Source organism: Eremothecium cymbalariae, chromosome 3, assembly GCF_000235365.1.
Source record: "Eremothecium cymbalariae DBVPG#7215 chromosome 3, complete sequence".
NCBI lineage: Eukaryota > Fungi > Ascomycota > Saccharomycetes > Saccharomycetales > Saccharomycetaceae > Eremothecium > Eremothecium cymbalariae.
The window spans coordinates 237,993-260,201 of record NC_016451.1 but is presented as its reverse complement, the minus strand read 5'-3'; the positions used below and the strand labels follow the sequence as shown (position 1 = coordinate 260,201).

At 40.0% G+C, this 22,209-nt stretch overlaps 12 protein-coding genes across 12 annotated transcripts; 6 read left to right on the top strand and 6 right to left on the bottom strand.

The window, feature by feature from the left end:
• Positions 1-721: 721 nt before the first annotated feature.
• Positions 722-2,506, top strand: Ecym_3139 (MFS transporter; the record flags this gene model as incomplete). The annotated part of the gene is made up of 1 exon (XM_003645412.1): positions 722-2,506. One exon carries the CDS (start codon positions 722-724, stop codon positions 2,504-2,506), a length of 1,785 nt encoding a protein of 594 aa, XP_003645460.1.
• Positions 2,507-3,434: 928 nt separating this feature from the next.
• On the top strand, positions 3,435-5,201 carry Ecym_3138 (uncharacterized protein; the record flags this gene model as incomplete). Its single annotated transcript, XM_003645411.1, has 1 exon — positions 3,435-5,201. One exon carries the CDS (start codon positions 3,435-3,437, stop codon positions 5,199-5,201), a length of 1,767 nt encoding a protein of 588 aa, XP_003645459.1.
• Positions 5,202-5,478: 277 nt separating this feature from the next.
• YPT6 (Rab family GTPase YPT6) lies at positions 5,479-6,144 on the bottom strand (the record flags this gene model as incomplete). Its single annotated transcript, XM_003645410.1, has 1 exon — positions 5,479-6,144. One exon carries the CDS (start codon positions 6,142-6,144, stop codon positions 5,479-5,481), a length of 666 nt encoding a protein of 221 aa, XP_003645458.1.
• A 274-nt stretch (positions 6,145-6,418) lies between these two features.
• Positions 6,419-6,616, bottom strand: TMA7 (Tma7p; the record flags this gene model as incomplete). Its single annotated transcript, XM_003645409.1, has 1 exon — positions 6,419-6,616. The coding sequence occupies one exon, from the start codon at positions 6,614-6,616 to the stop codon at positions 6,419-6,421; it is 198 nt and encodes a 65-aa protein (XP_003645457.1).
• Positions 6,617-6,881: 265 nt separating this feature from the next.
• Positions 6,882-9,296, bottom strand: GLN4 (glutamine--tRNA ligase; the record flags this gene model as incomplete). Its single annotated transcript, XM_003645408.1, has 1 exon — positions 6,882-9,296. One exon carries the CDS (start codon positions 9,294-9,296, stop codon positions 6,882-6,884), a length of 2,415 nt encoding a protein of 804 aa, XP_003645456.1.
• Positions 9,297-10,212: 916 nt separating this feature from the next.
• Positions 10,213-12,495, top strand: RED1 (Red1p; the record flags this gene model as incomplete). The annotated part of the gene is made up of 1 exon (XM_003645407.1): positions 10,213-12,495. One exon carries the CDS (start codon positions 10,213-10,215, stop codon positions 12,493-12,495), a length of 2,283 nt encoding a protein of 760 aa, XP_003645455.1.
• A 367-nt stretch (positions 12,496-12,862) lies between these two features.
• Positions 12,863-13,066, top strand: Ecym_3133 (40S ribosomal protein eS28; the record flags this gene model as incomplete). The annotated part of the gene is made up of 1 exon (XM_003645406.1): positions 12,863-13,066. The coding sequence occupies one exon, from the start codon at positions 12,863-12,865 to the stop codon at positions 13,064-13,066; it is 204 nt and encodes a 67-aa protein (XP_003645454.1).
• Positions 13,067-13,863: 797 nt separating this feature from the next.
• Positions 13,864-15,225, top strand: SWT1 (mRNA-processing endoribonuclease; the record flags this gene model as incomplete). The annotated part of the gene is made up of 1 exon (XM_003645405.1): positions 13,864-15,225. One exon carries the CDS (start codon positions 13,864-13,866, stop codon positions 15,223-15,225), a length of 1,362 nt encoding a protein of 453 aa, XP_003645453.1.
• A 177-nt stretch (positions 15,226-15,402) lies between these two features.
• Positions 15,403-16,221, bottom strand: NEJ1 (Nej1p; the record flags this gene model as incomplete). The annotated part of the gene is made up of 1 exon (XM_003645404.1): positions 15,403-16,221. The coding sequence occupies one exon, from the start codon at positions 16,219-16,221 to the stop codon at positions 15,403-15,405; it is 819 nt and encodes a 272-aa protein (XP_003645452.1).
• A 322-nt stretch (positions 16,222-16,543) lies between these two features.
• On the bottom strand, positions 16,544-18,943 carry SEY1 (dynamin-like GTPase SEY1; the record flags this gene model as incomplete). The annotated part of the gene is made up of 1 exon (XM_003645403.1): positions 16,544-18,943. One exon carries the CDS (start codon positions 18,941-18,943, stop codon positions 16,544-16,546), a length of 2,400 nt encoding a protein of 799 aa, XP_003645451.1.
• Positions 18,944-19,238: 295 nt separating this feature from the next.
• GET4 lies at positions 19,239-20,156 on the top strand (the record flags this gene model as incomplete). The annotated part of the gene is made up of 1 exon (XM_003645402.1): positions 19,239-20,156. One exon carries the CDS (start codon positions 19,239-19,241, stop codon positions 20,154-20,156), a length of 918 nt encoding a protein of 305 aa, XP_003645450.1.
• A 444-nt stretch (positions 20,157-20,600) lies between these two features.
• Positions 20,601-21,146, bottom strand: DDP1 (polyphosphatase DDP1; the record flags this gene model as incomplete). The annotated part of the gene is made up of 1 exon (XM_003645401.1): positions 20,601-21,146. One exon carries the CDS (start codon positions 21,144-21,146, stop codon positions 20,601-20,603), a length of 546 nt encoding a protein of 181 aa, XP_003645449.1.
• Positions 21,147-22,209: the final 1,063 nt, after the last annotated feature.

The following is a 22,209-nucleotide window of genomic DNA, read 5'->3' as shown; positions in this document are numbered from 1 at the left end:
TAATAAAGTGGCAAGATATTATTAGCTTCAGGGCCGGTAAATGAGTCAAGCGTCAGCGACATGAATGGGTGTATGTTGTGCAGATTTGAAAACGGTTTTGTAAAGGGATGCAGGTTGCACCTGCAGGTTATTGAAATCATCGACATCCCACTGGCTGCCAGGTTATTTTCTCCGAGAAAGGCAAGACGTATGCATGAACCAGCTGTGAGAAAATATTTGTTTGCTGTTGTGTAAGAAAATATTTGTTTGCTGTTGTGTAAGAAAATATTTGTTTGCTGTTGTGTAAGAAAATGAGTTTAATGAGCAATTTTAAGGTGATTATTTGGAGGGAGCAACCGAGGAGATATGTGGTTGTAAAATGGATAAACGCCCTTTTTGAATTATTTGGGAGGTTTTTCAGTGGGCTGTTGGTTAGTTAGATCGTTGTCGGCTAGTATTGGTTATAATGCTTCAAGTGTAGAAAAAAAAGGATATAAAGTCAACTGATTTCTGTTTCTTCTGGTGGATGTCTGTTTTTGTGGTTTATCATCTTGGATGTTCTGAGATATAGAGGTTTATTGTTTATATTTGTGGGATAGTTTTATGCTGTGTAACGTTTACAGACTTTTGTGACGGGTATATCGACAAACAACAATAATATAGAAGTGTCGGGGACATATTATTGGTAAGCGAAGGGTGACAACTAATATCAGGGGATTGATTTTTGCTACATTTTTGCGAAATGGGAAATAAAGTGCAGAGCAGCAGGGATCTTAGGAAGGATTCTGCGTCTAGTAATGATAACGTAGATACTACGTTGTTACCAGGGGGAGGTTTGGATACGGCAGGCTATACTCCAACGCCGGAGCTTGAAACCAGTAGTAGTATATTCAAAGGGCTCAGGGAATCTGTGGTTGATCGAGATGATACATGGGGGAGTAAGGCACTTGGGTCTTGGTTGTTGCTGTGTTATTCCACGGGGCCTACGTCCGCGATGATGAGGTCGTATGTTATTGCGAGTATGCAATCAATAGCTCATGCTTTAGGCCATCCTAAGGGTAACCCTGGTGGTAAATGTCCTGCCCGTGGAGATGATTGTTATATTAATATTGCTGGTCACGATGTGCAATACATGGCGTATCAGTTATATTTGAAGGCAGCGTACACGTCTGTTGAGGGTCTTCTTGCAATTATGTTGATGGGGCTAGCGGACTATTCTAATTATAGAGGGTGGTTAATGATAAGTTCCATATTTATGTATGGTGCTCTTGCTGTTCCTTTTGTGGGATTCGCTGCTCAGACCTATACGAATCTTATCGCAATCACAGTGTTGTACTGTGTAATGTTATGTTGTAACACAATTTATACAATTACCGAGGGTTCATATATTCCTATATTCATGACTAGAATGAAAAGTAATAATGGAAATATATCTGAAGAACTGGACCTGGAGTTGGAAAGCAGGCGGGGCTTCAAGGATTCATTTCTTACCAAATGGCGCAAGGTATCCCGCAGCAGTAGTAGTTCGATGTTGCACAGGGGTGCGAAAGCCAGTGTTTGGGGGCTAATTATGGGTAACTTGGGCGGTATCACCGCAATGATTATCGCAATGATTATCACCCAGACCAGAAATACTCCTACTCGAGAAAAGTATAAGGATTTTCTTTTGTCGATTACTGTTGCAGGCTGCATTACTATTGTACTTGGTTCAATAGCTTCATTAGGTATCCCGAGTGTTAGTGGGAGACCATTTCCGTTCAAGAAGAATGAGAATAGATTATTGACAATTGTTAAATTCCCATTCATTAGGTTGGTTCACATTATAAAAGATTTGTTGCAATATAGGGAAGCGTTCAAATTTGCTATAGCCTGGGTTATATGGAATATCGCCTATTCGAACTTCATGCAATTGTTTATGAATTCGTTCCGGACGAGGTTAGGAATTGGTCAGTCAGATAAAGAATACACCGTCTGGCAATTTACAAATTACATTGTCGCATGCATGGGCCCGTTAGTGTGGATGTATGTGTTCCGTTGGGCCTCTGCCAGTCAGAATACCAAAGCGCAGGTTCGTTTTTTAAAATACACTTCATACTGTATTCTAGCCTTCGGTACACTAGCAAACTTTTGGGGTAGTTTAGGATCTAGTAGGAGTTCTCCACTTGGTTTTAAAAATAGATGGGAATTTTGGTTCTTTTTAGTCTTTTTCGTTTCATCTAGTAGTGTCATTAGATCCTTGAACAGGGTCGCCTATTCAGCCATGCTACCAGAGGGCAAGGAAAATCAATACTTTGGTCTGGAGATTATGCTTGGGTTGGCAACAGGATGGTCGCAGTCGTTAATAATCGGCGTAATTCAGGATAGAACTGGGAACTCCAACACTCCTTATATCCCGAATACTGCTTTGATGTTGATTGCCATGATGTTATATTACTGGTGTGATATAGAGAAGGGCATGGATCAGGTTGGAAAACTAGGATTAATGAGGAGAAAGAACATTGTTAATATCATCTCAGATAATGAGTAGCAATAAAAAACACCATTCACCAACCTAGAATATAGTAATGTGTATGAAACCTAATATATGATGTATATAATTTATGCCAAAAAAAACAAAAGGCCACGAATTCCCCAGCTTGACTTGTATATTAATTAAAGTGCAATAACGACACTTTATAAACAGCCATGATCCGCTTACTGCTGTTTTAATTAGGTAAACGCTATACAACAGAGAGAGAAAGGCTGAAAACCGCACCCCCTCTCCCCTCCCTTTTAATGCTTATTTTTTATTATATTCCTCCTAGTTTGTTAGCACAACTATTATTTAATATGCGCATCGCCACCTTACAACGCCAGATGCAAGCAAGTTTAATTCATTGGCGATAAATAGATTTCCAGCAGCATTTTACCTACATACACTTCATATCACCTTCAATTAGATAACTTAGTGTATACAAAGCCGGCCATTTTCGTATGATAGTAGATAAACTTTAGATTTTCTATATGAGATAACGTATTTGCTATAATTAATACCTCATTAATATTTAATATTTTAATAACTCTACTTACATTATTTCCAAATTACTAACTTGATGGTACATTCTTGTGACAGGAACTGATGATCACGTGATCAGATTTAGTGGTTATCGCATAATCATAAAGTTTACCACTATCGGTTTCATGCGTATACGAATGGATAATATAAACGATTACAAATACCTATTACTACTGCTTGAATTCCATGAAACTACAAAATAAGGCTAAGGATCAACTCATTTTAATCTTTAGACAGGCTAGTGCTTTCGGGTTCCCGCAGTAAATCGTTTACTGTTCCAACATCTAAATACGAAACGTTTTATACGCTTAAATTAGTGTTTTTGCACAACTTAAGATTAGGCAAGAAACGCATCAACAGTTCGCACCCAATTAGCTAAACACACAAGGTTGTTGAATTGATGTTAATGTTAAGTCGATTTAGCAGGTCATATTCCAGAGCGCTTCTCGAAGAGAGCGGTATCGTTATCAAGGATCAGGGACCTAAGGCACCTCAACATTCACAAGACGGGATTATTCAGAATGACAGCGATAGCCAAACTAGCAGTGCTCTTGAAACGGCGTCTTTAATCAGTTGTGTTACTTGCTTAAGTGATAACACAGATTCGCGAGGCGGGAACTCATTGTTGTTACCTCCTAATACTGTTATTCCATATAGCAAGATTTTAGACGTTAGATTGGTACCTAGAGACAGCGCGTCTTCTGGTAAGAATGATGTATATGATAAATATCCAGATTCTGATGCCTCTAGACCGGTCGACGATTGTGACAAAGTTCATCATGAGATGAGTATAGATGCATTCTACAGAAAAGCGTATCATCCGGAGCCGGACCAAGGTATACTTGTGGAAGTGGTATTTGCTAGACCCAGGCGGAACGACCTTGTTCCTAAAACAGTTACTTTGTTAATTGATAGATCATCTGGGTTGCTTTGCAATGAAGAAAATGTGGATGTTGTTGAGAAGATTTTGGAGCGAAGCTACAAAAATACCAAACGTAACAAATCCATTCTTGTAATAATCAATCCGCATGGGGGTCGAGGTAGGGCCAACAAAATATACGTTACAAAGGCGAAACCCATACTTATAGCTAGTGGATGTTATGTTGAAGTGTTTCAGACTTCGTACCCGGAACACGCCATTGAGATAGCCAGGACAATGGATATCGATAAGTATGACGTAATAGCTTGTGCATCTGGTGATGGCATTCCATATGAGGTGTTAAATGGCTTGTACAGACGTGAAGATCGTGCAAAGGCGTTTAATAAGGTGGCGGTAACTCAGTTGCCGTGCGGCTCAGGGAACGCAATGAGCGTTTCATGCCACGGGACGAACAATCCGGCATATGCTGCGCTATCGTTAGTCAAGGCAGTTGAAGTTCGAATGGATGTGATGTGCTGCTCTCAGCCGTCGTATTTAGATGGCCCTCGGCTTTCATTCCTTTCTCAGACTTATGGAGTTATCGCCGAGTCAGACATCAATACGGAATTCTTGAGGTGGATTGGTCCAGCAAGGTTTGAACTGGGTGTGACATTGAATATTTTCCAACGCAGGAAATACCCTTGCGAGATATATGTAAAATATGCTGCTAAGTCAAAAAACGAATTAAAGGATTATTATTTGTTACACAAGGCTCGCATTAAGCAAAGCACTCTGAAATTAGATTTTGACTTTTCAAACACAGATTCCGGTTCTTCTGATGGATCATGCTCCGGAGATTCTATAGATGAAACGCTATTTGAGCCTAAGTGGTCTTTGGATGATCCTGTACCATCGGATTGGGAGATGATTGACCAAGATCTAGCTGATAATATAGGTATATTCTACGTTGGTAAAATGCCATACGTTGCAGCTGATACTAAATTTTTCCCTGCTGCATTACCGGATGATGGAAGTATGGATATGGTGATTACTGACGCAAGAACGCCGTTAACCAGAATGGCACCAATATTACTATCGTTAGACAAAGGATCCCATGTCTTGCAACCCGAAGTTGAACATTCCAAAATTTTCGCCTACCGCTTGGTGCCCAAGTTAAAGAATAGCGTAATATCGGTAGATGGTGAGAAGTTTCCCTACGAGACTTTACAAGTTGAAGTATTGCCAAGATTAGTGAAGATGTTGTTGAAAAATGGCAACTATGTAGAAACAGAATTCAACATATTATGATAAAAGTATAATTTAAACGATGAACTTTTTCAGGTAAAGAGAGAAAAGAGAGAGGGGGAGAGAGGGAGAGAAAGCTTAAACGGAAACGAATTTGAGGGAAAAATACATATGCACTGTTCTTATCCTTTAATTTATTTTAGAGATTAATAGAGGGTCGGCTCAAGCTCCATTACACCTAACGCCCATTAAATTACATATTGCTGGTAATAAGATACTCCAATAGACATAAACTCAGAAAGAAAACATTCATGTACCCTAGTTAAAATCAAAAACTCAATCAACATTGACATGATGATTCATTTCCCCCAGTAGCAGGCGTCGAAATGTCAATTACACCAGGCTTGTCTCCACCATTATTATGTTTTTCACTTTCGCCATCCAACACTCCCGACGAAACCTTCGTGTTCTGGAACTCAGGCAACAGCTTCGCAATACTCTTAAATAACTGCTTCACATTGAACCCCGCCTTGGTCGATGTCTCCATGAAAATCTTCGCGTTCAATAGCTGAGCCTTCATTTCCCCCTCCTTCGTCGAAACACTTCTCTCATCCACTAAATCATTTTTATTACCAACAATACAAAGTATCAAATTCTCCTCTCCACGTTCAGTCTTAACATCCTCCACCCATTTGTCTATATACTCGAAACTCCTCTTATTCGTCACATCGTATACCACAATAGCCACATGAGAATCCCGAATGTAAGAAGGGATTAACGATCTAAACCTTTCCTGCCCCGCCGTATCCCAAAGTTGCAATCGGATATTACGATCGTCTAAATACACTGTCTTGGATAAAAAATCAATCCCTATCGTAGCTTGATAATGATCATCGAACGTGTCATACATGAATCTCGTAATAAGAGACGTCTTACCAACGCCTTGTTCTCCAAGAAACACAATTTTGTATTTCGAAAGGGCCTTGCCTGTCCTAGAAGAACTCATCTTACTAGTGTCTTTCTATCCTTCCTCCTATACAAACCCTGCTTGCTATGTCCACTAACTACAACTGTTTGTGACATGTGTATTCTTTAATCCATAATGTTTTGCAGTTGATCCAATTTAAGGCCAAGCAAAACCTGATGAAGTAACATGTACGTATGCAATGATATGGAAAATCGATTCAAATCCTATTTAAAATATAACACTAACCTGCAAATGGGTTCTATTCTAATAGCTGGCACCTTCCAAGATTATGGCAATCAGCAGTCAGCCCATTCTATTTTTTGCCCGATTTCTTGATGCCACCGCCTACCAAAGGCTTACCGGCCTTGATATTAGACATCAAAGCCTTTTTCGCAGCAGCATCGGCCTTCTGCTTTGCCTTGAAAGCAGCATCCTCATCTTCGAAGTCCTCCTCCTTTTGTTTCTTCTTCTGTTTTAGCGGCTTCAACTTACCACCTTGGCGTCCTGACATGTTGAGTTCTTCGTAGCTTTATCTAGTTTTGGTGTTGGAGATGAGTAGCAACGACAAGTTATCTGGAACTGAAGTCGGTTTCGTTCAGAAATTGTGGTAAAATGGTTTAACATCCGCACGTATATAACGATAGTAGCAATGTCAGCGCGGAACAAAGATGAGGAAGGAATGGGGACGAGTTTGAGGACCTAGGGCTATGGTGCGGGTTGGTGGGTTGTGGGCTACGTAGGAGATTTAAATATTAGAGGGAGGATTTCTTTATGTGTTACTTTGAACCATCTTTCAGGCTGACAATTCTATTCAATATTATTTCATCATCGGTAGAGTCTTTGTCAAGGGTGAAGTAACCTACTCTCATGGCCTGAAAGCGGCAGACTTCGTTGGAGGCATGTGGCTCGTCAACGTAGAATTCGGATTCCCTGGTGGTATCAACTACCCATGGAGAATTTTTGATCACGTGGCGGAAATTATGTTCCACAACGCTTGTTTTGTAGATTATTTCACTGTCCGGGGAGATGTCAGCGGGATCTCCTGATGGGTTTTCAGATTTAAACAATTGGTTGTAGACTCTAGTTTCTGCGATTCTAACAGGAGAGTTGTGTGCAGGAGAGATGGGGACCCATTGGATGTAAGTTTTCGGTTTTTTAGGTTTGTTGTTTGGTGTATCATTTTCGTAGTTGACGTGGATCCTAACAATGTTACCGTGGGCGTCCTTTTCCAGAGATTGGAAGGCGACCGTGTAAGGGACCTTAATCAGGCCCACAGATTGGTTAGGTGTTAATCTAAAGAATTCCTTATCGGCGGTATTTTCGGAGAAATCAGTCCGTTCGATGTAGAAGCGCTTGGTAAAGGGAACTGTTCTGTCACCAAATTCAGGAGTGCCTGGTCTGTATGGTATGGTGACTAACTCTTGGTAGTCTTCTGGTAGGTTGTTGACGACTACCTCGATTGGGTCCAATAGGAACATCAATCTTGCCGTTGTATCTTCCAGGTACTTTCGGATAGCACTTTCGAACCTGACAACTTGAATGTTTGTAGTGGTGGTTGTGACACCCAAAGTATTGATGAATGACAATATAGCTCCAGGGGGGATACCACGCCTACGAATTGCTTCTAAAGTGAATAAACGAGGGTCATCCCAGCCTCTGACGTATTTTTCATTAACCAACCTTGCAATTTTTCTCTTGGATAAGACGGTACCCGTAATATTCAGCCTACCGTATTCTCTTTGGGCTGGCCTAAAAACGTGAACCTGGTCACAGAGCCATTCATAGGATTCTCTTGATAGGTAAAATTCAGTGGTACATAGGGAATGGGTAATATTTTCGAAAGAATCCACCAAACAGTGGGTAAAGTCATAAGTTGGGTAGATTTTCCACTTCGAGCCTGTTCTTGGATGGGGAGCGTCCAAGACTCTGTAGGCAATAAGATCCCACATTTGAGGTGACGGAGAATTTAAATCTTGCTTCATTCTTAAAATGGCTTCCCCTGGTTTATAAAAACCATCCCTCATCTTTCTGAATGCAGCTAGGTTTTCAGTGATGGACCTTTCACGATGACTACATGACTTTCTTTCACCACCTGGAGTGCCATCTTCCTTAATACCACGCCCACGCTTGATCTCCTCTCCTGTACAGTGACACACATATCCCTTGTTGTTTTGGATCAAGACCTCAGCTAAATCATACAGTTGGTCAAAATAGTCACTGGAATATGTAATCTTCCATGGCTTAAACCCCAACCAAGTAACCATCCTCTCAATACTTTCAAAATACTCTGGAGCTTCAGCTTCAGGATTAGTGTCATCGAATCTCAAATAACAGATACCATTGTGGTATTTTGCATAACCAAAATTAACCATGATGGCCTTCGAATGACCAATGTGCAAATACCCATTCGGTTCCGGGGGAAATCTTGTCTGCACCCTACCTCCAGTAGCTTTTAAGTGCTCCTCCATTAGTTCCGGATATGCCTGTGGGTTTTCTCCAACCTTGTGGAGATCTCCCAGAAACCCTTCTGTAAACATTGTTCTCTTAGTACCCTCAGCTGTACCGCCCGCTACGGAAACATTTCCCTTGTCCCCCCCACTTTTGGACCCCTTTTTCTTCTTTTCTTTCTTCACAACATCTCTCTCGTCCTTGGGTCCCAACAGCTTCAAAACCTCACGGTCTATGATTGCCTTAAACAAACGAGGCTCCGCCCATTTCAATTCTGGAAGGCTTTTAACCTCAGCAAAGATACTTGGCACCAACTTATACCTTTCCGCAATAACCCTCTCCTTGTTTGCTTCTAGGTAGTTGACAACATGCCGCGTTGCCTCTTCTTCACTAACATCAATACCAACTCCACTTTCTACGTTCATCTCATCCAAAGATGCATTCTCACTTGCTCTCTTGACATACTTGTAAGCCGCATCAACTTGCAACACTGTCTTCAAATCCCCCTTGACAATTCCTTGAACAATCAAATTTTGATTGGACAGCTCAGAACCTTTCAAAAAAGACGCTAAGGTATGTAAAAGAGCCCTAGAGCTTTTATCCCAGTTGAAATCTGATGGCGCATTCTTTATTAAAGTCTCTAAAGAATGAGAAACCTTCTTATTCTTCAATATTTCCTTAATCTTTGGTTCTTCGAACCCAATATTGCTAAATACCTCGGTAAGTTGTTCTACTGAATCCATTTCTGGTACCCTAATACTCTATATACCCCGAAAACGCACTCTGAGCCACTTAACACTATTGTCCTGCTTGCCAAGAGATGTCATGATAGCCTGCAAAATATCAGGAAAACTAATAATTTTTTCAAATTATCACCAAGTCGGTCAAATCCGGGTAACAAAACCAACCCCCGCCAGAAGTTTTGTTCGAATAACCGCTGGAAGAGTATGAACAGATAAAACAATGTAAAGAATGTTGGAGTTGAGTTATGTGGGATGCTATTTGATATCTAGAACCGATATTCAAGTTTTATGAGGCGGTTTAGCTTTAGTACAGTCTGTGTGTTGGTTTAACCGGTGGGAAAGACCTCAGCGGCTAAACGCGTAAGCGGCTTTGGTAGAACGTGCTCTACTTGATAAAAAGGCGAAAGGAAATAAAGTTGTTTTGAAGTAACCATTATATATACATATATATATATTACAGCTGGCTGGAGTATAACAAAGAGGATAGGATGAGTGAGGTTAATCTGATCATTCATAAGCTAAATGTTCTTGTAACGAATCTACCTAAGGAGAAGGATGCGTTATTGATGAAACGGTGCAACACGTTGGAGTGTTGTGGGATAAGTCTCAACAAACAGACAGGGCAACTATTCCATGAGTTGATGCAGAACTTGAATAACCCTCTGTTACTGAAGGAGATATGGATAGTGGAGTTTATGGTGAAGCTTGGTGCTGAGCTGCATAAGCGTAATGAGATTAACGATGAATTTTGGATTAAGTTATTGGTTCGTTAGAATTATTATCTTTACAACAAGAGTTATAAGAAACAGTTATACTAACAAAAAAATTATGTTATCAGAATGTAAAGTTTCCTAAGAACGTGCCTAGTAGGCCTCAGTTGGTTAATACATTGTTGGATAATGGTCTTTCTAGAACGATGCCGTGTGCGTGGCAGAACTTAGCTTTTTTGGCTAAAATATACTATGAGTTACCTGAATACAAAAACGTGATTACGTCTATGTTCAGATCGACTTATTCTAAAGGTATCGGGCAATTATTGGATTCAATCAATGATTTTCAAATGTGTAATTATCTTGTTGAACTCTTGAGCAACGTATTCACAAGGAAGTCGACCAATAAGACTGGGGTTGTGATGCCTCCCAACTTGTGGGATGATGAAGAGAAGAATGCGTTGCTTTTTAATAATCCGGACTACCCATATCGTGGGAAACATGGTGATGCCAGTGTGGTGAATTTTATTTGGAAAAGGTTTGGGCCTTTTTTCACAAACCTTGTTAAGGCAACTTGTGTGAAGTACACTTTAGCTAATGGTAGATCAAAGCCTTTATCAAAATCTCCGTGGTGTTCTATTCAGGTGCTTAACAACAAAATATATATTTGGGATGGAGAGGGACTCTTCATACAGTTTGATATCACTGGAGTTGAAGTGATCAAGGATCTAAAGGAGCAGATTAGGATTAAATTGCTGAAGCCATTTTTAGAGGTAGTCACTTCACCACACGTCACTTTTCTGAATAGCTTAGGGAATGTTAAATCTTTTCGGTTGGAGTTTGATTCGACGGCTAATAGTGAGACGTTTATGAATGCCACCAAGATCCCTAAAATCAGTGAAGTACAGAACTTTATTGCATTGAAGTTCCCATCATCATTCGAAGATGAAATTCTTGACTCCTCTATGCCTCTACCCGATGATCACCAACCGTTATCTGATAATTTAGGGCTAAACTTAGGTGACGAGCCCGTTGTATCTCACAATATTGGCGAAGAGGATATCCCAAGACAACAACTGTCAACTACCCAGAGAAGTGGCAAGAATCCTTTAGCAACTCCAGATCAAACAGTTGACAAAGGTATTGCTCAGGATTTAGAGGATGAATGGGACCTCAGGCAAAGTAGCTTGGCAACAGCTAAGCTTGATATCCATTCTCTCAAGACTCCAACCTCGAAAGAGGTTGAGATTGTCGAGGATGAGCAATCTCCTTTGGTTATGGCCCAAAAAAGAAGGCTTGCAAGAGCTACCTCACGGACATTGGAGGCTTTGAAACAAGAGTTTGGAGTTGAAAATATTAATTCTTCATCTCAATCGTCTGATGAAGGGACCAGTCAACATGAGCTCTCCGAGAGCAGCTTATCTTCATTAGAAATAGAGAAATTTGAGTCCAGAAAGCGTACCGCCGCCCAAAAGGCGGCTAAACGGGTTACTGCAGCCCTCCAGAATACAAAGGCAGCTTCGAGATCATCCAATACTAATAAAGACAACGAAAGATCCGCGGCCAACAGCAACGCCAAGGCGAAAAATAAAGCTACGTCAGCGGTAAAGGGAGACATGGGCCTGGCAGCTTTGGACGATATATTTGCCATCCCATCTATCAAACCGAAGAAGCAACAGAAACTGAATAATTACAAAGAAGTTGTGTACGTTCCTTCAAGGGACCCTACCAATGATAAAGGAATCACCAAGAAGAGTAGAGTCAAGAAGAAACAAACAGCGTTGCCGGTGAAACGCAAACATGACGATGGCGATGATGCCACCGGCAAAGATTCTAAAGCAGTGCAACGACAATCATTCCGGGAGTTAACCGCGGACACTGATATGACAGTGCAAAACAAGCAGGTATCCGTTACCCCAGCTCAAGAGCAAAAGGACCTGCAGACACCTAAAACACCAGAAAAGGTAAACAAGACACGCTATAAGAGGAAACGAGTTATAGCAAAAGGAACAGCCTTTAACCTTGAATTACCTTCCCCACCACCCTTACCGCTGACCGAAAAAAGCGACACCACTACATCCAACAACCTCCAACAACCCTCCAGGAATACATCGATGACATCTATAGAACCTTTAGCACCTGGAAACCTAACAATCAAAAATGAGCTTACAGAATCTACAACCCTTGCAAATACCTCTGCTACCTCTCTAGCCTTTTCCTACACAAACAAATTACAAGAGCAGATATTCAGCTCCATCTCCTCATTCTCTAACGACTTAGTAAAAAAAATATCCATAATCAACGAGGAAATGGACAACAAAATCGTCCGCCAGTTCTCAGAAAAGTACCAGAAACTCTTCCACGACTTGCAGGTTAGCTTTCAACATGATGTCAATAATATGTCCTGTTTCGTTAGCGAGTTCAAGGATTTGCTACACCTCCCCGAAGAAGAACTAATCAAAATCATCAGAAATAAAAAGTTCACATAGTTGCTTCCAACCCCGCCCCACACATATACCTTTCTAATAATAATAATAATAATATAAAACTATCAAATTTCACCCTTTTAAGGACCTATAACTCATACCCTATCCTACTCTCTGCGAATCAACTCGGCGCCTAATCGCATCGCCAATGGCCGCCCTCGTTAGACACGACTTATCAAAGTTCACCCAAGCGGAATTTGAAAAATCGTCGAGAAAAAAACGGAATGAAAAAATTTTCAATTGAAGAGAAAAAAAATTGTCTTCCAAATCTCTTCTATTCTTTCAGCACTTCTATCTAGTATTCGGATAATTTTTAAGCTTTTATTCTGCTCAGAATAGCAATCATCCAAAGAACAACAGATCAGAAAAGATGGATTCCAAAACTCCAGTTACTCTAGCTAAGGTTATCAAGGTTCTAGGTAGAACCGGATCTCGTGGTGGTGTCACTCAAGTTCGTGTTGAGTTCTTGGACGACACTTCCAGAACCATTGTCAGAAACGTCAAGGGTCCAGTCAGAGAAAATGACATTTTGGTTTTGATGGAATCTGAACGTGAAGCTCGTCGTTTGCGTTAAGAAGACTTACAAAAGTTCTATATATTTCTGCTTTTTGTATTTCTTTTGTTCCCAAGCTACATCCATCCCGATCCATTCCATTAATTGTATTATTAGACTAAGTTTTGCCAACCATCTGGTCAAGAAATGAGTTCCAGTGCCCTGGGGACGTTTGAATTGCTGCTCTTCTATGGACTTTTGGTATAGTATGGGTTAATCATCATAGACGAGGTAGCTGTTCTTCGATTGTAAAGATTGCTTATCATCTCCAGTAACGTCTGAAGCATGTGGAATAATGGTTCCCATGTATATGCAGATTAGGTAGGTGAAGGGAGCTTTTATAGTGAAGATTTCCAGTCGTCTGAGTAATGATTACTTCCATATTTACTGGGGTTAGTTGTTGCGACTAGAAGACCATGTTTCATCATTCCTACGAAGCTGGTTCTACGCATTCGTTTTTTTGTTGCTTAGAAATTTTAGTATGCTATTCGGAACTCATTTTGAGAGTGTTCTGGTTCTCTACTTAGTCTGTTATATATATATATTAATCAAAGCGTTGTATTTGGTGTTGCACTAGCTATCATTGGGTCGAGTGGCCATCACCTGTAGTTTTATGCGGTGTACGGAATTACAACACATCCAACTATCACGTGATATGATTATATAATCAGAACCAGTATGGGTCCGTTCCCCATCCTCGCAACACTATAATGTAATGATGACGAACTTGACCAACTTGAAGTCATCCGCAATATCAGCCAAAAGCGTCATAGGAAATAACCCTCTTGTTGGGTAGAGCCTAGAGACCTTTCTGTGACATGGTTTCACATTCAATCCAGTCAATTCACTCGGAGGGATCGAGTGATGGACAAGGGCGTATAAAGAAACAGAAACATGAAGGTACCACTAAGGATAAGATGGAAGGCCACAAATCCAATAAACAAATCCACGGAAAGTTTATTATTACCTTGGGAGCCAAGAAGAAGAATAAATATAGTCTTTCAGATTTAGATAATGCAATAGAGGCTTCTACGACTACTGATGATGATGGTGATGTTCCAATGCTCGATGTGGACGATGAGAATGAGATTGAAATGATATCTGATTATGTACTGAATCATCGTAACCATTCTGTAGCTCTAGATAATTCTTTTGCTGGTTTAAGTCGAGATGAAAGCCGAATGAATAGTGGGAATTTACTCTCTAGTGAACACATTACGATTTTTGTTGTGGATACCAACTTTATTTTGTCTCATCTGTATACGCTTGAGGTACTACGGGGATTGGCTGGGGAATATAATCATAAGATTTTGATACCCAACACAGTGATTCAGGAATTAGATGGGTTGAAGCAATTTGATAAGACGAAGTCAATTGAACCAAATGGGCCTGGACATAGTACGGATTCGATCAGTTTGTTGGCTCGCCGGGCAAATGATTGGATCTATAAGAATTTAGCCAATTTAGATTCTTGTGTTATAGGGCAGAAATTAAGACAACGGATAGATCACAATAGTGTAAAGGATGATGCAATTTTAGACTGTTGCATGTATTTTAAAGAAATAATGAAGAAGCTAGTGATTCTCCTGTCAAATGACAAAAATCTTTGTATGAAGGCGCTTGCGGAACACATTTTGACTGTTTCGTACCGTAAGGATATGACTGCAGAATTAATCGCGTCAAAATCTTCCTCAGAGAATTACAACTGGTATCATAATGCAATTGCACCAAGTGACGAAGATGAGATAATGGAGCATAATAGTATTGTACTTGATGAAACTGTTTCTAATGATCCTCAAGATGCACAAACTTTGTTTTCGACTATTGAACGAATGATTATTTCAGCCATAGATCATACCATGCAAGAAGAATATGGGCTGGACTTAGAACTTGTCGGATACAGAAAACGCAACATAACTTCGTTGGTTAAAGCCATAAAGTGCTTCCAAAAATTTTGGATATCTGTATTTTCAGAATACTTCAAGCATACACCCATATCACAGAACACATGGAACTCTTTACCGCAAGAATTACTGCAACCTGCTACAGACCAGAAATCATTAGACCAATTGATTGACTTTTGGGGGTTTGTATTGCAAAGGCTATACATTAAAAGGGAAGAAACCGACAGGGAAACGCTCAAGAAGATTATTGAGAGCTGGCCTAGTTTATCCATATAACATTCATTTAAACAACATGTAAATAATAAATAAACAAAAAAATTTGCCTTCTATAAAATTTACCAATAGTTTCCTAATTTTTCGTATTTACATATCTATTATCTCACCATTTTGATTCTGCATACTACACCACATATTTGCGAATGTTCGGTGGGTTGTAGCATTGCTGAGTACTAACTAAGTGCTGGTGTCACTAAGGTTCTCTTCTGATAATTTCTCCAAGAAGCTATCACTATCCATATTTTGTTCCATAAATTCGCTTCGGTAATCTTCCGCCATACTAGTATCTTCGAACTCTGCATTAGTATCAGACGCATCCTCTTTAATTGTATTGAGGATATTTACATTTTGCGCTAGCAGCCCAGACACTTGACCTTCAAAGGTCAACTTGCACCCTTCTGCCCACTGTCTCTTCCACCGATCAGGCTTTAATTTAGTCAAGGTATCATAATTTTTGGAGCCTTCCGGAGCCCATCTCCGGATCAACTTGTGGCCGCCATATTCCTTGGCAGTATACCCCAAAAATTCTATTGCCATATCTTTTTGTATCATCATTTTCATCAAATCCTCATTCATAGATACTAACAGAATCATATTTTTCATCTGCCAGCGTGATAATGAACTCAATATTCTTTCAAGCTCTTTATCCTTAGCAAATTGATATTTTAATCTTATGCTTATGCTAGTCCCATCCCTTAATTGGAACGTTCCTTGTAAATTTACCGCATCTTCAATCTCAAAAAGAACGGCATTAATTTGATTTAATATTATATTTGACATCTCTTCATAATGTTCATAATAAGAAGTGCCCTGTATAGCATCGTAATTGAAGTTAGTTCGTATTACATCGTAGAATGGGGAATAAATATTTAAAATTAAACCTGATTCAACCTCCACACCAAGAAATGACAATTTATTACTAATATTAGTTGAATTCCACTTGATTTTATCCTCCTGAATAGATCTGCCGCAATTAATAGTCCCTTCAGACTTCATTTTGCCTTTTACTTGCTGTGTCTGTGTAACACTAATTGTGATGATGATGAGCACTTGAAAAAGTGTTACAATTTTTTTATATATACAACGAAATGTCAGCCATCGGTAAACGTTTCAGAAATTAAAACCCTAGTTTCAAGTTAATAATATAAATGATCAGAGAGAAGTTGTTAATGGTAAATAGGCTAAATTGAAATACATCGAAGGTTGGATTCAGAAGAGCTTTTTATAGATATATATATATAACAATGTGCACTTAAGATCAAAGTTGAAAATATAAATAAAAAAGAAAAAAGTGTAGTAAAACAAAAATAGAGTTAGACTATTCCTCTTGTTCAATTTTTTCAGTAGTCTCTTTATTAGAAAAGTCTTGCAATTCAAAGGACTCTATTGGTTGCATAGGAATTGTATTGCTGTTGTTGTTACCGTCCATAAGCATGGACCTTAATTTCGATTTTATGGTTAATTTTGTTTCTTCTGTTGCAGACGTCGCAAAGGTAGCGAGCGGACCCCACAAATGCAACTTGTGAATGAAGTAAAAGGCGGCAGCGGCTATTAGTAGAAAAGAAATCAGTAGTGGGTTGCGAAGAATCATCATAAATTCGTTCCAGCCTAAAACCACTAGGAGACCATACATCCAAATTGGAATATGTGTTGTAGTTCTAATAGTTGACCTCTTAGCTTCTACAACAGCAAAGTTTGCTTGTCTTCTGAACTGCTGAAGGACTTTTTCTTTCTCTGTAATGTTCAATATATTGGAGAAACGCTTTGTATGAATATCATTTGAGGCGTCAGCACCAGCTTTATCAACTCCACCGTCATCGTCATCCTGTTCCTCACGGACTAATTCAGCGTCCGGCACGATTTCTACACCGGCTATGGATGCGGTTGACAATATGTCCAACATTTCCACTGCCTTCATTCTGGCTATTTTAAAAGCTTCATCCACTTCAAGTTCATCTTTCCATAACCTAGGAACATCGTGTTCATCATAACGGAAATGGTTATCAAATATGTCCCTGATTATTGACACGACATTATCCAGCTTCAAATACTGGTGTACAACTTCATATAAAATGGTCCAAGAATTGGACCTAATAGTCTGATATATCTCTTGGTCCCCCTCCAAAGAGGCATCAACTTGGAAATCGTATAATATACCGTCTTCGTCACCGTCTTTTTCAGCCACGGCCTTGTATTTACTTATGGATTCAGTAAAAGCTTTTTCAAAAGTCACCATAACCAGTTCCCAAACGTTATTCTTTGGGTGAGACAATAAAGTTATCACAGTATCTCTGACATTTTTGTAGAGATACTTTTTAGCGCGTGTAATAATGGATTTAATCTCTTTGGCACATTCTTGCTCTGCTAATTCATTTATCTTCACAGTTAACACGGCAAGTTCATCGTCTAGAGATGGCTTTAATTTCAGGGAGACAAACTCCTGGGTGTCCGTTTCAAAAGTTCTCAATGCTACTTCACGAGCGCCATGTAATCTCTTAGTAAAGGGAACCTTCGATGCGTTTTCAACCGTTAGAGATTTGAAGTTCTTAACTATTGACTCAAGTAAACTATCAATATGTTTAGAAATAGCTTCATTGAACTTGGTTTGTAATTTTTCTAATAACTCGTCCCTTTTTTCCAAGTAGATATTTTTCATATACCTGCAGCCGTAATTATCGTATTCTGCAAGGCATTTATCCTTCAAGTCTTTCAACTGATTCGCTAACTCTGTTCCAGATAATCCAGTCTCCAATGTTGAGTAGTTAGACAAGAAATTGTTAAATGCGACATTCGAGATCTCCTCTGTTTTGAATTTAGCAACTAATGTCTGTTGAGTAGGTAGATCCAAATCTTTGTTACTTTCAATCTGCTCCCAACAACTATCAGCATAAAATGTCCATCCATCTAAGGGAAGACCCTGGTGATACTTGGCTTGCAAGTAGAAATTCTCAGAAGTTCGATCCACAAACCTATTCCCCAACTTTGCAACATCACCAGCAAATTCTTCGGGTTTAAACAACTTATGACTCAATCCAGTGAAATCAAGATCAAAAAAATCATACAAAGTACTATTTTCAGCTTCTGCCGGCTTATTTAAATCCATCCACATAGATTCCAACTCGGCAGTCAAGGTCTCAAGTAAACTGGATAACGGTGTAAATCCAGTAAAATCCCGGATCACAAACAACAACAAGATCTTCTGCTTGTCCCGCTTGTGACCAAATAAGGACAAATTAACTTCAAAAACCGTCTTCAAAAGGCCCATATTATTACCTTGGTACAACCCAACTTGCTGTTCCCACATGTTCACAATCAAAACCTCTGAAGTCGCTAGTGCAAACAATGCTGCTTTACGCTCAAAGTCCTTGTCTTCCCCCCTCTCAGCACCGTCCGATCCTTCAACATCTAAAACAAACAAATCTAACCCTTTCACACCATCCCCAACTTCTTTCGTACAAGCAATTTCTTTACTATGAGCAATCCAAATCCCCTTGGTAGTTTGCTGTCTTTTGAATTGCGCATTCATAGTATCAAACTCAGTCTTAAATAAAGCATTCAAAAGCGTAGATTTCCCACTAGACTGTGATCCAAACACTGATACAACATGATAGTCCAGACCAACATCTCGATCCCCAATCCACTGTTTGAAATATTCCAAAGTCGACTGATTAAACTTCTTGTCCTCGTTGATCAACTGAATTGCTCGACAGTCATTCATGCCTCCTCTAACCCAACAAACTATAACTAATTAAACCTTAAAACGATCTTAATAGCAGGCTAAAACCGAATCTGAAGCTTCTATCGCCTTAGTACGCCTAGCTGTAAGTTTCGATCCCGGTATTTATCAGGTCTTAAAAACAAAAGGAGAAAGGAACAAAAGTTTTGAAATTTTGGGAAAGTCGCCCAAATTAAAAAACCAGTTTTTGATTTAAATCCTAAACCAAGAGAGAAGTTTACAAAGACAGAGAAAGTAAACAAGCTGGTTGAAGAAGGAATTCCATATCAGAGTAACGATGACCCATTCTATGGACCCCAAATTGGATAAAATTATGACGAGGTTTAATGCCAAAGTTGATGGGGGGCATTACTATGAGGCTCAACAAACTCTGAGGACTGTGGCAAATCGGTACGTTAGAGGCAAAAAATGGCCAGAGGCTATTGATTTTATAACCCATGGGATACATTCTTTTCTGGAGGCTGGGCAGATGGTTTTGGGGGCGGATTTGACGATGTATTTGTTAGAGGTGTATAACATGTCAGGGGCGAAGTGCAACGAGGGTAATGTGGCCCGGTTGGTTCAAATTTTGGTTGGGTTGGATGCAGAGGAGCCTAGTTTGAAAGTTATCTGTACTGGTATGAATAACTGGTCTATAAATAATGGGACTTATAAGTTTGGAGACCCTTACTTGCATTGTGTGATTGGGAAGCGGCTACTGGAGGCTGGGTATGTGTATGATGCGGAGAGGTATCTATTGTTGGGGACGCAGGACACAATGATAAAATACTCGGAGTTGATGTGGGATTGGTATGTTCAGTCGGGCGATGATAAGGCGGTTGGAAGCTTTCTTTCTCGGTTGATTTTTAGTTACTTGAGCATCTATAATATCAAGTATGCGCTGGAATCATCTAGGAGTTTTTTAGAAACGTTCATCAAGAATAAGAACCCGAAGTTTGAAAAGTTCGAAAAGAAGCATGCGACGGTTTATTTCTTCCCAGACTACAGTGAACTCAACTTCTTGCAAGTCTTATTGATAGCTTGTCAAACGGGAAACGCGGAGTACTTTACTAGTTTAAAAGCCCAGTATGCTGAGTATGCTGAAAGTTACAAACAAGAGTTAGCATTTTTGGCAATAGAGTACTTCAATATCCGGCCACAAAAGCCAGTTAATTTATTGCAAGATATGATGGCAGGCTTTTTTAATGGTGTTTAATGCGATTTATATAGGCCACACAAACGAACCTGTCTCCAACATGCTCAACCATCGTCATCACACACAAATTGCTAAAGATGAGACATGAAAACACATTTGGTCTTTTCTTCCCTGTTTATCGATATATCCAAACTGCAAAATACTTAAGAAAACACAAGGAGAAAGATAAAGTAGCAGTAAGCATTTACTTTGCAAAGAATTCGTTATTATGATTGGGCAAGTAATAACAATGAAAGCTTGAAACAAACAGACAAACAAAAAGAAGAAGGAGGAGGTGGAGAAGCTCCATATTCCTAGTAAGAGATATACTTAGTCTGTATAGCAGGAAGTAATTGAAAATAAGGTTTGAATGGCATGCAGTCCAGTTAACGACATGAAGAACAAAAATAAATCAACAAAAGAATTAACGTCAACGATCACATGTAATAACCACAAAAAAAGTAGTTATAAAACCTTTACAATTCCTGATCTGTCAAGTGCTTCCAGTAATTCAGGTCGATGCGCTAGCTCCAACTGCTTCTTGGCCTCAGAGTACGTAAACCATTGACGATCTCTCTTACGCTTCTCAGGATAATCTTTCGCCAGTTCGCTAACTTTCATCTCGTAGAAATGAAACTCAGATCTTGGTGGATGCTTCAGAACCGCAGAACCAGACTTGGCCTTCGTAAACGCACTAACATCTTCATTCCAGTTCTTGGGCGGTCTCATGTCTTCAATAGGCCCCAAGTACCTTACAATATCCCCAATAACCCCAGCTTCCTCCCACGTTTCCCGTTTCGCAGTGTCTTTAAAATCTGGCTCATCTGCCTCAACACCCCCTTTCGGCAACACCCATCTACTACCACTAGTAGTCGACTGGATCATGATCACCTTAGTCTTATCCTCATTCAATGCCACACAGCCAGCCACCAATCGAGCTCCAGTAAGAGCTGAGTACATTTGGTTTTCCCTGCCAACACGGGAATGAGCTGTTCGAACAAACTTGGACATCCGTTTGATCCACTTGAAAGACCACCCCCTTACTCTAGTAAAACACACTCAAACCTACAAAGCTCTAACCCACCAAATCAATGCAAACTCCTTTCCTACACCATGGAAGCGCTCGTAACGGTCTGACTTATTAATCGACTGCGCAGAGAGTTCAAATTGCGCTTCTCGAGGAGGTAACTTTCAACGAAATTATAAAATATGCGATGGATCATGTAACAGTGTTCAACTCCCGGTACTTCGAGCGTCAGTTGCCCTGTATGAAGGTGCAAAAGGATGGTCATGTGGATTCTTTTCACGGCTTTTATATATGATTCTCGAGGAAAGAAGGCCCACGGTCAGAACAGCCATCATGAGCAGCATATATGCTGCTCATGGTTACAATTTCAACACCCAAGGATTTGTATCTTCTATTTTAGAAGGGCTATTAAACTTGCTTCCTTGCCGCATTATTTATATAGGTTAATATGCACTGCACAGGTCTTTTTCTAGAGGCGCTTTGTTGCTGAGCCATTGGTTTGGCATTGTTAGGAGTAGCTGCTATAAAGACATTGGCCCCCATGCCTCCACCCCCAGCCCGACTGCATTCCCTTTCAACTCGTCTTACAGGGCGGGAAACAAAATGATAAGCTACAGACACGACGGGGCTTGAAAAACACCACATAAAACTATTCTGGGCCCATCAATCCTTCCTGCACAGAAATCTAATCACTTAGCAATCAAACCAAGGCCGTTGGTGTGTTTAGCTGAACGTTGCCGAATTCCCCATAACCCTCTTCTATGTTCGACTAGCGTGTTCTACCAGGATATACATATATAGGTCTTTTCCAACCTGCATTTCCAACGTTCATATGACACCATGCCAGATCACCATGCCAGATCACCATGCCATATCATCCAAGAGAATCGGATTTTAACGCCTGCTCCTTGGGATGGCCGGTGCTGTATATATAGCACACCGGAGCATCTGCTGGTTGCGATGACGACGGCCAGCCTTCAATGCCCACACTAGCAAATCACAACGCAAAGGTATTGAAGTAATCCATAAAATAAGCACTGAAATTGC